Source organism: Pseudopipra pipra, chromosome 10, assembly GCF_036250125.1.
Source record: "Pseudopipra pipra isolate bDixPip1 chromosome 10, bDixPip1.hap1, whole genome shotgun sequence".
In the NCBI taxonomy this organism is placed as follows: Eukaryota; Metazoa; Chordata; class Aves; order Passeriformes; family Pipridae; genus Pseudopipra; species Pseudopipra pipra.
Window position 1 is genome coordinate 14,106,852 of NC_087558.1, and position 12,713 is coordinate 14,119,564.

The following is a 12,713-nucleotide window of genomic DNA, read 5'->3' on the forward strand; positions in this document are numbered from 1 at the left end:
TGTTTAGGCTGTGTGCCTGCTCTTCAGGTTAAGCCTCTGCTCCAAAGAAGCACATCTTTGGCAGGGAGAAAGAAAGCAAAAACTTGAGGTCATTCTTATTTTTTTATTTCCAGTGATGTCAAACTTCCTCCTAATCCAGAAGGATTTGTTTAGTGCCCACTTTTCAGTCACCAAAGTTTTTGCCTGTGGACTGCCTTTTCTGGGTGTTTCCAAGGGTGAGGACAGCTGAGTGTGGCTGCTGGCCTGCCCTGAACTTGGCTCTGCACTCAGAGACTTCTCAAGCAGGCAATGATAAACTCCTGGGAAACTTCACATAGCCAAATCCATAAGTAGACCCAAGGCTCTTGCATTTGCTAATATAGTCTATAAAAATCAGCTTCCATATAATTTGAGGGTTTTTTGGGGGTGGATTTTATATATTCTTCCTGCAGGGAATCAGCATCTTCCTGAACTGTAGACTCTGGAATTTAATTTGCTCAACCTTGCTCCTGGCAGGCCATTTCAAACCACTGGAACTTGCAATAGCAGAGAGAACAGAAAATGGTCCCTAACACCTCACTCTCCTCTGCTGGGCTCTGTGCTTAGGCTCTGCCTTTTTTGCAGCCATGCATCACCTCTGTGTGCAGATCTCGTGATGATCTCCATGGAGGCTTGGGCACTCAAGGCAGAAATATGAGCAGGTAAGTCAAGGTTGCTCTTCCTTCTCCTCCATGTAATTACATGTGCTATGTTTTTGTGTGGATAGTGCTTGTCTGCAGCAAGCACTGACAGACTGTTTTAATTCTCCAAAGCCAGTTTGAACACCTCACACAGATAAGCAGAACCCTGTGTGGATATCTGGATGTGAGGGGGAAGGCATGGGGGAATGTACGGGTAATTTTCTGGGTCTGGGTTTAGACGTGACATCCGTTGGAGGACATCCCTTGGCTGATGCTAAGGATGGAACACAGTGAGAAATCCAGGGCAGCTTTTCCTCCTTTGTGCATGGAGAATGTTTACTGGGGTCAGCAATAGGGAAATTATAGAATCACAGAACGGCCTGGGTTGGAAGGGACCTCAAAGATCATCTAGTTCCAAACCCTCTGCCACGTACAGGGACACTTTTCAGTAGACCAGGTGACTCAGAGCTCCATCCAGCCTGGCTTTAAACACGTCTAGGGATGGGTCATTTACAAGTTCATTGACTCCTTTGTCTTTACTGGATAGTTTGAAGAAATGGAAACATAAATATTGAATTACAAAGATGCGTTTTCTGTAGTCTTAGAATTAACACATACATGATAAAGAAGAATTTTAGGTCTGCTGTGTTCAGTTAGCCAGTGGGTACATTAAAGTTTTGCCTCTTTGTGCTCACAAAGCACTTTTCCCTCTTTCTGTTGGTGCAAATGCCTTGAAATGGATCAATGTTCCCCTGGTCCGTTGGCAGCATCTCCCCCTGTTGTCCAGCTCAGACAATGCAGCGCTCTGCACCATGAGGAAGGCGACACATCTCCCGTTCTTTGTGAGCTGATATCAAGTAGACAGACACCTTCTGAAGTTTTGTGCATGCTGTGCGCTTTTTTTCTTTGCTGCAACAAGAAAAGCCTTTTCTTTTAACCTGGCTTCCTTTGAAGAAGTAACTCAGGAAGCTTCATGGCCTCTCAAGGTAAGTGCATCTATAGTCTGTATTTTTAGATCATGTTTACAGAAAACTACAGTCTTGTACGTTTCCAGCAATCAGCAGTCTGATGAAATGAGTGTTTCAGGCTAAAACCACATCAGTCAAAGCACAGTTGTTTTGCCTTCCTTTAATTTTTCAGCATCCAAGAGGCTCCTAAGGAGACTAAAATCTATACTAGGATGTTATTTGAATAAAATATGTTATAAAATGTTAGCATCTGCATTCAATTATAAAATTTAGTGTTTGTATCTTTGTGCTTAAACCTATCGGTACAGAATGCATGGGAAGGGTAGGTACTGAGCCAAGGGTACCCCTGTTTTTGCACACTTCTTCCCTATTCCACTTTGAAAATACTACATCAGCAAATGATTTTCACATTCAAAACTGGCCAGAATCCTGCTAACCATGTATGGAAAATAATATCTGAAGAGTAACTGAATTTAATCAGATTACTCCTATCTGGGTTTATCTTTGTCATGTATTGACTTTTAGTAGCAGCTGGTTGGGTACTCAGGTGTGCGGAGGCAGATATTGGCCTAGGGAGTTTCAGCAATATCTATCTATGTTTGTCAAATTTTTACCCCTCTTTTTTGCTCCAAAAATACTCAAGACATTCTGCATTTAGAGCATTAAAGGTACACAGCAGCAAGCACTTTTTACAGCATTGTTGTACTCTAGCTATATAGGTGGGGTTTTTTATTTTGCTTCACTTTAGCCATATAAGAGAGATCTGGTTTTGCATATTTTTGATATGTATCAGTTAGTAGAAGCAGTGAAATAGTAATGGTGTGAAATATAGTATTTAGAATGAATAAATTTGATAATATACCTCATTTAGGAACATGTAACTCTATAAATTATCTTTGTACAGAATACTCGCTGTATCATACAGTAACTTTTAAGTTTTTCTATATTAGAAATGAAATGGGAATCATCCATAAAAATAGTCAAAGTGTCAGAGTAGCTCGGATTGTCATTAATATTTAACGTATTTACTGTTTGATTTTTGTATAGCTTAAAATTTGACAGGTAGAACTGCAATTTGTTGTCTTTTTTTCTCTTTATTATTCAAGAATAACACTAACACTGGGCCACTTCGTGGCATTTCATGTAACAACAAGAGTTACGGCAGTAACAGAACCCTGTGAGGTAAAATGATGCAGAAGAGCATATAAAATATTTATTACCCAGTTATACATTTTTAAAAGCCAGCTACAAATTCAAAGGGGTTACTTCTTCCTGTGGTCTCAGACTTTGAAAGAAAGCAGTGGCTGCAAAGACAAATTAAGATCAAAATATTATTAAATGATGAATCTTTCACAGTGAGTTCAAATAATACTAAAGGATCTCATTTAAACCCACAAGAGCAAAAGAGAGATTCAGACTTGGAGCCAAAATTCCTTCTGGACCTCAAACCCCATCATGCCTAAGTGTTGTCACACATGAGATAAAAATTATCAATTTGGGGACTGCTTTACTGCAGAATCACAGGGGCTCAGCTAAATACAAGGATTTGCCATATATATGGAGAGAGCTTCACAGAATCAACTAGGTTGGAAAAGACCTCTGAGATCAACTACCACCTTGTCAACTAGACCACGGCACCTAGTGCCACATCCAGTCTGTTCCTAAACAAACCCAGGGACAGTGACTCTGCCACCTCCCTAGGCAGCCCATTCCAATGCCCAATCACTCTTTCTGTGAAGAAATTCTTCCTAATATCCAACCTAAACCTTCCCTGATGCAGCTTGAGACTGTGTCCTCTTGTCCTGTCACTGGTTGCCTGGGAGAAGAGACCAACACCCACCTGACTACAACCTCCTTTCAGTTAGCTGTAGAGAGTGATGAAGTCTCTCCTGAGCCCTCTCCAGGCTAAACACCCCCAGCTCCCTCAGCCGCTCCTCCTAGGGCTTCTGTTCCAGACCCTTCACCAGCCTTGTTGCCCTTCTCTGGACATGCTCAGTGGGGGAACAGCTCAGTGTACACTGGCACATAGGGCAGCTCACAAGGAGCAGTGCTGGGTGACCTGTGCTGAGGAGCTTGTGACCACCCTGTGTGTGAGTCCAGACCAGCTCCAGCCTTGTCACACAGGCTCTGTGCTCACAAGCTGTCTGAGGAGATCAGGTGCTCTCCAAAACCACATCTCCTGGTTTAGCTTCATCTGCAGTGATTCCACTTTGCATATTCTAAGGCTGCTTTATAAAGTGGATCAGAGTGCTTGAAGTGTGGGACCATCAGGAAATTTGTTTTGGGTCCTGATTCCTGATCTGAACTAAAGTATGGATAGAGTCACATGCAAAATGTGATGTTATTGTTCCAGGTTTGATCCAAGAAGCTAGCTGCTCTTTGGCCTTGTTAATTTCTAATTTTTTTTTTCCTTTTTTTTTAATGTAGAATCTCGGGGACAAACCAACCCCATCTTTAAGGATTACCTCCCTGGTTCTTCTGACATTCCTGAACAGAATAAGCCTGTTGAACCAACAAGTCTCTGGAAGCAAACATCACACACTCATAACTTGCCACCTGGTCTAGAGTACCTGAACCAGGTCCTGAATCTTTCCAAATGTTAGAAATTTTATGTTTTCCTCATATGCTGCTTTGATACCTTGGGGGATGAGGTGGTTTTTGGTTTTTTCCTTGGGGGAGGGGTAGGTGGAGATGTAGAGGCTTTTTCTTTGTGTGATATTACTGTGAAATAAGGAGCGTAGGAATAACAAGCTCTTTCTTCATTGCTGTCATTCATTTCTGTAGATATTAATTTGTTATGCATGCAGCTCTCCTTGCACCAAAACCATTGTTTTCTTCCTTCTAGGACATTTTCTAGGTCATAGTACTACGAGTCTCATTGTTCCCCCAGTTTCCTTCCAGCTCCTTAAGAGCTCACCCTCAGGGAAATGGCTGTTAAACTCCAGCTGGCCTCAAAAAGACTAAAACAGGCAGTGTGTGAAGGAACTGTCACCTCCTTATATCTCATTCTTTGAGGAACATCAGAGTCTTCTGAGCAAGTTCCTTCTGCCTCTGCAGGTTAGAGGCTTGCTCTCCTCAGGAGGCAAGCTCCCAAGGAGACAGCTTAGTTGAGCGTAAGCCTGGGTGGCTACAAACCTGCACCCACCCTTTGTGGGGTTGAGGGGGAGGAAAGTGCTAATGCCTGAGAGAGGGAAATGCTTGGAAATGGGAGCAGACAAGTAGGCCACAAGGAGGGAAGGAGAGGGAATGCTTAAGTCTTCTTCATCCTACTGCTAAGTGTGTTGCTGTTCCTCTCACTCTGTGAAACCTCTCAGGTCTGGGAGCTCACAGCTGTGACGATCTGCAGCTTTGGTGCATAAGTTTCATATCTTCCGGAAATTTTCTACCAGGAAGGTCGCTCCCTGGTGTCACTTTGACACTGACTCCAGTCTGCATTTCATATGTGGCTGGATTCTGCCACTCTCATATATGCTGTATGAGGCGTCATACTCTCTGCCTGGTATGGGCAGGGACAGAATCAGGCCTCCAGTGTAGTCAGGTCATAATTCTGTTACCCACATATCTGCTGTGTTTGGATTTTGGTGATGATGGGAAATGTTTACTTCACTCAAGGTCTATATTTTAAGCACACGTTTCTAGTAGTTTTGTATAGAAGCAGAAATTGAATGTATTTTATATTTGGAGCTAAGTTACCTAGCTAGCTAATGAAACTGGAGACCCTTCAAAAACAGTCTTTCCTGTGGAGTTATGACTTTCATTTCAAGGTGCCCAAGCACAAAATGATATGTGTTGTCAATTACACGAGCATTTGCTTACAGACTGTGGAAGCTACATTTTTTAGTCTAAAAGTGATTTTGATAGTAAATACTTGTCAGGTTACATATCCAGGCTCCTGTACGAACATGAATTACACCTCAGATTTACCTAGACAATGTGGGCAAGCAAATACTATCGCTCCATTTTATAGAAACTTTACATCTGATATAAAGACAAAAAAGCAAGTTGCTTTTAGAACTGTAACTGGAACTGAAGACCTCATTCATGCTTGCTCTTGGCCCCATAACCATATGCCTGTGCTGCTAAGTGTTCTTAATTTTCTCTGCAGTCTGAAATGTGGGAAGCGTGTGTGCCATGCTGATTGTCAGCATATACCCACAGCACGAGTTTCTGTGCATCACAGAACATTTTGGTGTGTGATGCTGAAGTCATACTGTCTGTGTGACTAATGAAACAGGCTCATATAGGATAGATTGGAGCATAAAGGAGATCCCACCAGCAGGGAGAGGGCTGTCTGCAGAATGAATGTGGGATTCACAGCTGCCAGAATAATCACTTGGGATTTATCCTGATGGACTCAGAGATTTTTCACGTAATGAAATTCTCCAATGAAGATGTTTCTAGCAGAATTGGGAATTTTTTTTTGTGCCACTAGAAGACTGTGTATCCTTCTGGTGCTGTCTGTATTGGGGAAAGGTGGGTCCAAACTGAAACAGGCACAGACAGGTGCTACTGGAAGGGCATGGGGAATAGAGAACCTGCTTTAAAACGAGACTCCAGTTGTTTCATCTTTTAGACTAAAAAACACTACCAGAGAGGGAACCATGACTGAGTACCTAGAAGAGTAAACAACTTGTGGGAAAGAGACACATTTAATTTATAGAATTATATTACTGGAAGAAATATTATATAGAAAGTGGTTGTGAATAAATACAGGATATCAAATAGAAAGGACATTCTGGGATTATCTCAAGCCTGAGTGGGGAAGATAGCTGGATAGATTCGAAAAAGCTGAATATATTTCTTAATAAGAGCATGATATGTTTGACTCTGAAACAAGGATGCAGATTTAGTGAATCTCAGAGGGATCCCTACAATCTTATTTTAAATAGCAACTCAAGGACACGGCATACAGTGTTGAATGAGAGGAAAGGAAAATATCTGTCCTATACTTTAAGGCCTGACAGCAATATTTCACTCTGCAGATACGGAGTTCAGGTGAAGGAGCAATTCAATCAGCTGTTTAAGGTGCACCAGAGAAGGGCAAAAACCTGCTTCTGCCTCAGCAAACAGATACCATGCTTTCTATAACTATCACAAAAGTAACACTATTTAAATAATTTCCAAGCAAAATGTTACCCAAACCTCATTATCATCTTCCAGATCACAGCCATAACTTAAAGAATTGTTCAGTGTCCATCATAAAAATCAAAGGAACCTTTTCCAGCAGCAGGAATAGACAAGAGAAAACTCGGAGAAAAATTTTCTGACTAGCTCAGCCTCATGTTGTGCCACCATTCAGGCTTAACCAATTTTGTAAAAAACTTCTTAGTTTAGGCTTGGTTAGACTGATCAGATGTAAATGTAATGCCCACAGAACTGAATACTGAGAATTAGCTGTGTATAAGGAATTGTAACATATCTGAGCTTGAGAGGACCAGACCCTTGTAAACCAAAGGGCTTTGGATGCTTTCAAATGCAAGTGCAGAATTCCCTTAATCCACAAGTGCCTCAATAAAAATGCATCAGAATAGCTGTCTTGCAGAAACCAGTGAAAGGGAAAACAAGGCTAACAAGTGGTACTGCTGTGTTGTCTCAACATTGTTTATACATTGGGCACAATAAACCAGTACACAGACCAAAACCACTCAAAGCTTTTAACAGTTCAGGCTCATTAATTTTCTTTTCCCTGTGAAAGTCTACGTGGGGCAAAGAAATCCATATTAAAATAAATACTAAAATATTAAAATAGCCCTAATATCTTTAACTTGTTTATTCTATTTTCATCAGCAGAGCCCTTCCTGTGAGCTCCAAGAGTTCACATGTCTCATGAAACCTAAACAAACAGCAAAGAGTCTTGGGAGAATATTTTTAAGTCTAAATATTTTTTATTATTTCAATTACTGGCATGCACATTTCAGAGATTAATGAAAGGGATAAAAAAGTTCCTCTTTTTACCAGCTTTTCTTTGCAGCCTGAACTAGCTGCAGGAGATGACTAGAAGTGACAAATGGCTGCAACAGTTTGAATACGTACCAGGCAAGATTTATCAATTGTAAAATATACAGGCACTGGAGAGCTGTGACATGCTGGTCTCAGAAGGTTGCTGTGTGCTTTCTGTCTGCAGCTGTGAGTAATGGCAAGACCCTGTGCCAAGCGTTTGCCCATCAGGAATTTACGGAAAAGACTGGTAAAGCCTAAATATACTGTCACATAAAACAGGCATTAAAGTCACATAAAACTGAAAGGTAGACTGAAATTAAGTCTTGCTGGTTTTATAATACCAACAACTGTTCTCTAAAGAAGAATAATGTCAGAGGGGTGATAAGCACAGCAAAGCTGGGTATCATGGCAAGCAGTTTTTCTCCTGCATTTGTAACCAGCTCATGGGGTAAGAAAATTTCAGCCAGCTAAGGTTTCTTTGTGGAGCTCCTGTTTTGCTCATTCTGTCACCCTGGCATGACCATTTGCCAGATTTAGGATGCAGAGCTCCTGTGCCTGAGATTAGAGCACTAAAGCTCTTGTGTGCCATTGTTGGCATCCCCTGATTGCCCTGCTGGGCTGCTCCAGCAGGGCCCTTTGAGATGTGGTTGCAGCACATTTTAAGCTTGGATCCAGACTTGTTCCTTCCTGTGCTGCCGTGGTGCCCAGCACCAACCTTAGCTTTGGGGTAAGGGGCTTCCCCTCTGCCAAGGAGGAGGAACAGGAGCAAGAAATGGATCCTGCTCCTCACACACAGCTTTCTATTGCTGTTGCCTTCCTTATTCCCCCAGGAAGATTATTTTTATTCAAATGTGTGGCTGAATTACATGGCCACAGCACCCAATGTCACATTCTTCAGCTGTCATTTCAGAGAGAATTCTAAAGTGTGATTGAGACAGCCCTCAGGCACCCAGCCTGTGCACCTCTGGAAGGAAAGAAATCCTAGTAACAGGGAGAGGAGCAATAAAAATAGACAGGTGACCACTGGCAGCCCCAGACCTATCCAAGACCCACCATCTTGTTTATTTTTTTTAAACAGCTGGACCGGATAATTATTCATCAGCAAGTGGAGCTTCTGGAAGGTATGGTGCAATCCTTGTCACTCTTTAACAATGCTGCTATACAGGTGTCTCCAAAAGGCTTCCCAAGTCTTGCCCCTCCTCACTGAAGTCACTGTGAACCCTCTCAGTGCCCTTGTGTCAGGCTGTAATGAGGTGACAGTGTGGGAAAGGCTCACTTTATTGTATGCCTGTTCTGCAGCAAACCACTGAGAAGAGAAGGATTACAGGGAGTAATCTGTACAACAGTCCTAAATTCTCTCCCAGACGCTTCCCTCTCAGTGTTATTAAAGTTTGACCATCATTCCAATCCATGGAAAAATTTATTGTCTTTAACAATAATTAACGTGTTATGAGGAACAAAGCAAATAGAGAAATGAAGATCAGAAGACACAAAGTGAAGCATAAGAGTTTCTAATTACATGGTTTCTCAGAATTTCAAAGTACTGAACAAGTATTAAGTTCTGCAAGTAAAATGCATTTCTCCCATTCAAAATGATTTTGATCTGATTCTTGAATGACCCACTGGGTGAAAGCTTAGTCACTGAGGTGGGACAGCCTCGTAGTATTACTTTTCACAGATAATACAGTAAGAAAAAGCCTAAACCAAAACTCAGGATATAAATTCTGTTTTATGATGTGTACTTTAGCATACAGCAAATCAAAGTCTTTGAACTAATTTCTTCAAAATACAGACCTGGCATTATTATTTCTTTATAATTGTGTATTTTTTTGTGTCATTATTTCAAAACACTTTTTAAACAATCTGTTTAAAAAATTTGTATCTTTAGAATATATACCCGTATATGTATAGACTAACATTATACTAAGGTAATGACTAACATTATACTAAGTTAATGTTCTACTTGTTTTGCTTTATTAGCCATACTTGGCACAGAGACCTCCAGCAAATATGAGATAAAAAACCATTTGGGACAAAGAGTTTACTTTGCAATAGAAGAAAATGATTGCTTTGACCGTAACCTGTGTTCGCCTATAAGGTCGTTCACCATAAGGATCGCGGATAACACGGGCCGAGAAGTGATTAGAGTGATCAGACCCTTGAGATGCAACAGCTGCTGGTTCCCCTGCTTCCTGCAGGAGGTGAGGGAATCCTAGATGCTTTTTGTTCCAGCGTCCTGCTGTATGTGCACAGCATTAATGAAGCTTCCTGCAGTTCTGCGAGGGTGGCAGGAAGGAATTCACAGCCACTTCTCATCCTGGGGGATTGGAGGCTCTTGATAAACGAGGCCCTTCTATGAGCTACGTTCCCAGTGCACCTCCTCCCTTTCATGGAACCTTGCTTTCCTTGCATGCCACTTAAAGCTTCTGTGTCTGATGATACAGATGTCTTTCCATTCACATCACATCCCAAAATACTGCTTGCCCTGACACAGATGGAGATCACCCACTGTGGTCCAGGAGGGTGACGGATGGAAAATCCCTGGAGGCCATGAGTGTGTGTGGGTATGACTGGGAAGCAGCTCTCTGAGGAGGCTGATGCTTTGGTCTGTGACTCTGCCTCTTCCAGGCCACACATCTCTGGGAGATTGCAGAAAATGGAAATGAGCTGCTTGGAGTGAAAAATGGAGATACCGTAGAATATCAGATATTTTTTAATTGACTTCCATATTTTTGACTTCTTTCTTGTTTTATGAAAATGTTTTACATTACACTTACCTTCTCAGCCCTTCATCAGGATTTAAAAAAAAGATCCCTTGGTAGCACAGCTACTTAAAAAAAGCTTATAGGATACTCGCTGATTACAATAACAAAATCTTTTCACAGTGTATGGCTTTTGTAAAGTCTTACATATAAGATGTTCAATCACTTCTGGTGGAGCTTTTGATCTTCATATTTTCCACTATATTTAAAAAAAACCATTAGACTGTTTTGCAATATCCAATTCACTGTTTGGTAAATTTATATATCACTATATGCAATAAATAAGTGTTTTGGCATTATATAAACTGTATGCTATCATGGAAAAATATGCTATAAATTTAGTGTGAAACATTTTACTGGTTTTTTTTTTCTTTTGTTTGCTAGTTAGAAGTTCAGTCCCCACCAGGTACAACAGCTGGGTATGTTGTACAGAACTGGGACCCTTTTCTGCCAAAGTTTACTATACAGAACCAAAGTAAAGAAGATGTACTAAAAATAATTGGCCCTTATGCAACCTGTGGCTGTTTTGAAGATGTTGACTTTGAGGTATGTTTCTTATGAGTGTTAAGAATTTAAAAGTTTTACTGTTTTGAATAAATTTCTCAGGTGAGAGGGAGAATGGGAGATGCTTGAAGAAACCTTAAATGGAGTTTTCTGACGTGAACAAAGTGCTTTGCCTTAGTTGAGAACCATAAAGGAACTTTTGGGTTTATCAAGTTATTACCCAAATCAGAAGACTCCAGTGGGTACTGTCTGAAATTTCAGTATACTGTGAGAAGCATGCAGATGGCTATGTCATTGAGAATATATCTGTCCCCTGAGGGGACAGGGGTCCACAGCAATGTGATGAGGAGCATATCGGGAACACGAGCCAGGGAAAAGCCAACACTGTGAAAGAGGAACAAAAGTGTAAACTTTCACAATTGCTTTCCTCCACTTTTCTGTCAGTTCTAAAGATGCTGATTTCCAAACTTGAGACCCTTTCTTGTGTGCCACTCCTAAAGGCAAATTTGACACTAATAGAACATCTCGGCAATAAGAATAAAAGAAGAACCTGACAACTGTAGCATACTCTGCATGTCAGGGCACATTCATTAATTCTGTGGAGATGTCATCAGTGTGCACTTGATTTATTTACATTTGTGTCTGTTCCTATTTTTTATTTGTGCAGGTAAAAGCTCTCAATGAGATGACAACAATTGGCAAAATTTCCAAGTACTGGTCTGGATTTGTAAACAATGTCTTTACCAACACTGCCAACTTTGGGATCCAGGTCCCTGTAGATCTTGATGTGAGAATGAAGGCAGTAATGATTGGTGCTTGTTTCCTCATTGTAAGTATGCACTGTGAAAAGGTAGACCTCTAGAGGTGTGCAGACTGGGGCCAGAGGGTCCATTGGTATCAGCTGTGATCCTACAAAGGTGTAAGTGCAGTGGAAAGCCAAACCCAATACCTAAAAGATAAATTAATTGAAAACATTTTAATTTTTATGTCTGCTTTTGTTTTTTAGGTTTCTTAATTTTTTGTTTCTTAAATAGTTTAAATAGTATTACACATGCAGTCCAATATTTTATATGGCAGGATCAAATATCAACATGTCAAACCTACAAAACTCCCTCAAGCCCCTTACTGTTTTTGAACAAGTGTATGAGCCAAAAAAAAGTTATGTTGTTTCTAATGGTAATTTCAAACCAATTCAATAGTTCTGTTGAATGTTGCATGTAAGACCTCCGGGTCGTATAAAAATTCCTACAAAAATTCCCTTGTGAAGATGATTGTAAGATAAGAATTTTATGAGAAGAATACTCAGTGTTAAGGGTAAAGATGAAGTTAAGATGCCCATTTTCTAGAATTATAAACTGATATTCATTGTGTACCTCTTCTGCCAACACAATTGTGTCAATATTAACATGCAGTGGTTTCACAATCATCTGTGATACTTACAGAAAATATAAAATAAAAACCTATTTAAATTACTCACTGAAAAGTGTTTGCTTTAAAATTGCTACAATTCAGAAATTTTGCTTTTGTTAGGACAGAACTGACAGTTAGGGTTATTGAATTGTCCCCTCCAAAACTCCTGTTGCTCAGTGGCAGTGATAGAAAGTGATTGCCTAATCTAATTACTTTGTGTAACAAATGCCTACAAGTAAGAGTTTTGATAGTTATTGTTCATTTTTATGCCTTCCATCTCTAATTCACAGTTTGTTTATTTGTAGGACCTAATGTTCTTTGAAAACTCTTTGGATGGATTATAACAAGATGACAGAAACAATGAAATATGCAGAATGTGTTTCAGTAGGTAAAAATGAACATAAATTGATCGTCTTGCTTTGAAGACTTATACATTAGATACTTTCTAATTCTTTTTCATTTTCTTCCAG

At 40.4% G+C, this 12,713-nt stretch overlaps 1 protein-coding gene across 2 annotated transcripts in view; it reads left to right on the plus strand.

Moving 5' to 3' along the window:
* Positions 1-12,713, plus strand: part of LOC135419681 (phospholipid scramblase family member 5-like) — a 29,797-nt gene that overhangs the window by 2,809 nt on the left and 14,275 nt on the right. The window contains exons 2-9 of one of the 2 annotated variants that reach the window (XM_064666367.1): positions 604-680; positions 1,427-1,645; positions 4,055-4,206; positions 8,646-8,688; positions 9,548-9,768; positions 10,714-10,875; positions 11,501-11,662; positions 12,549-12,631. In XM_064666367.1, the coding sequence (XP_064522437.1) occupies positions 1,633-1,645; positions 4,055-4,206; positions 8,646-8,688; positions 9,548-9,768; positions 10,714-10,875; positions 11,501-11,662; positions 12,549-12,587 (792 nt within the window). In that variant the 5' untranslated portion in view covers positions 604-680; positions 1,427-1,632 and the 3' untranslated portion in view covers positions 12,588-12,631. The remainder of the gene's footprint in view (positions 1-603; positions 681-1,426; positions 1,646-4,054; positions 4,207-8,645; positions 8,689-9,547; positions 9,769-10,713; positions 10,876-11,500; positions 11,663-12,548; positions 12,632-12,713) is intronic. The other variant, XM_064666368.1, reaches the window with a different exon arrangement.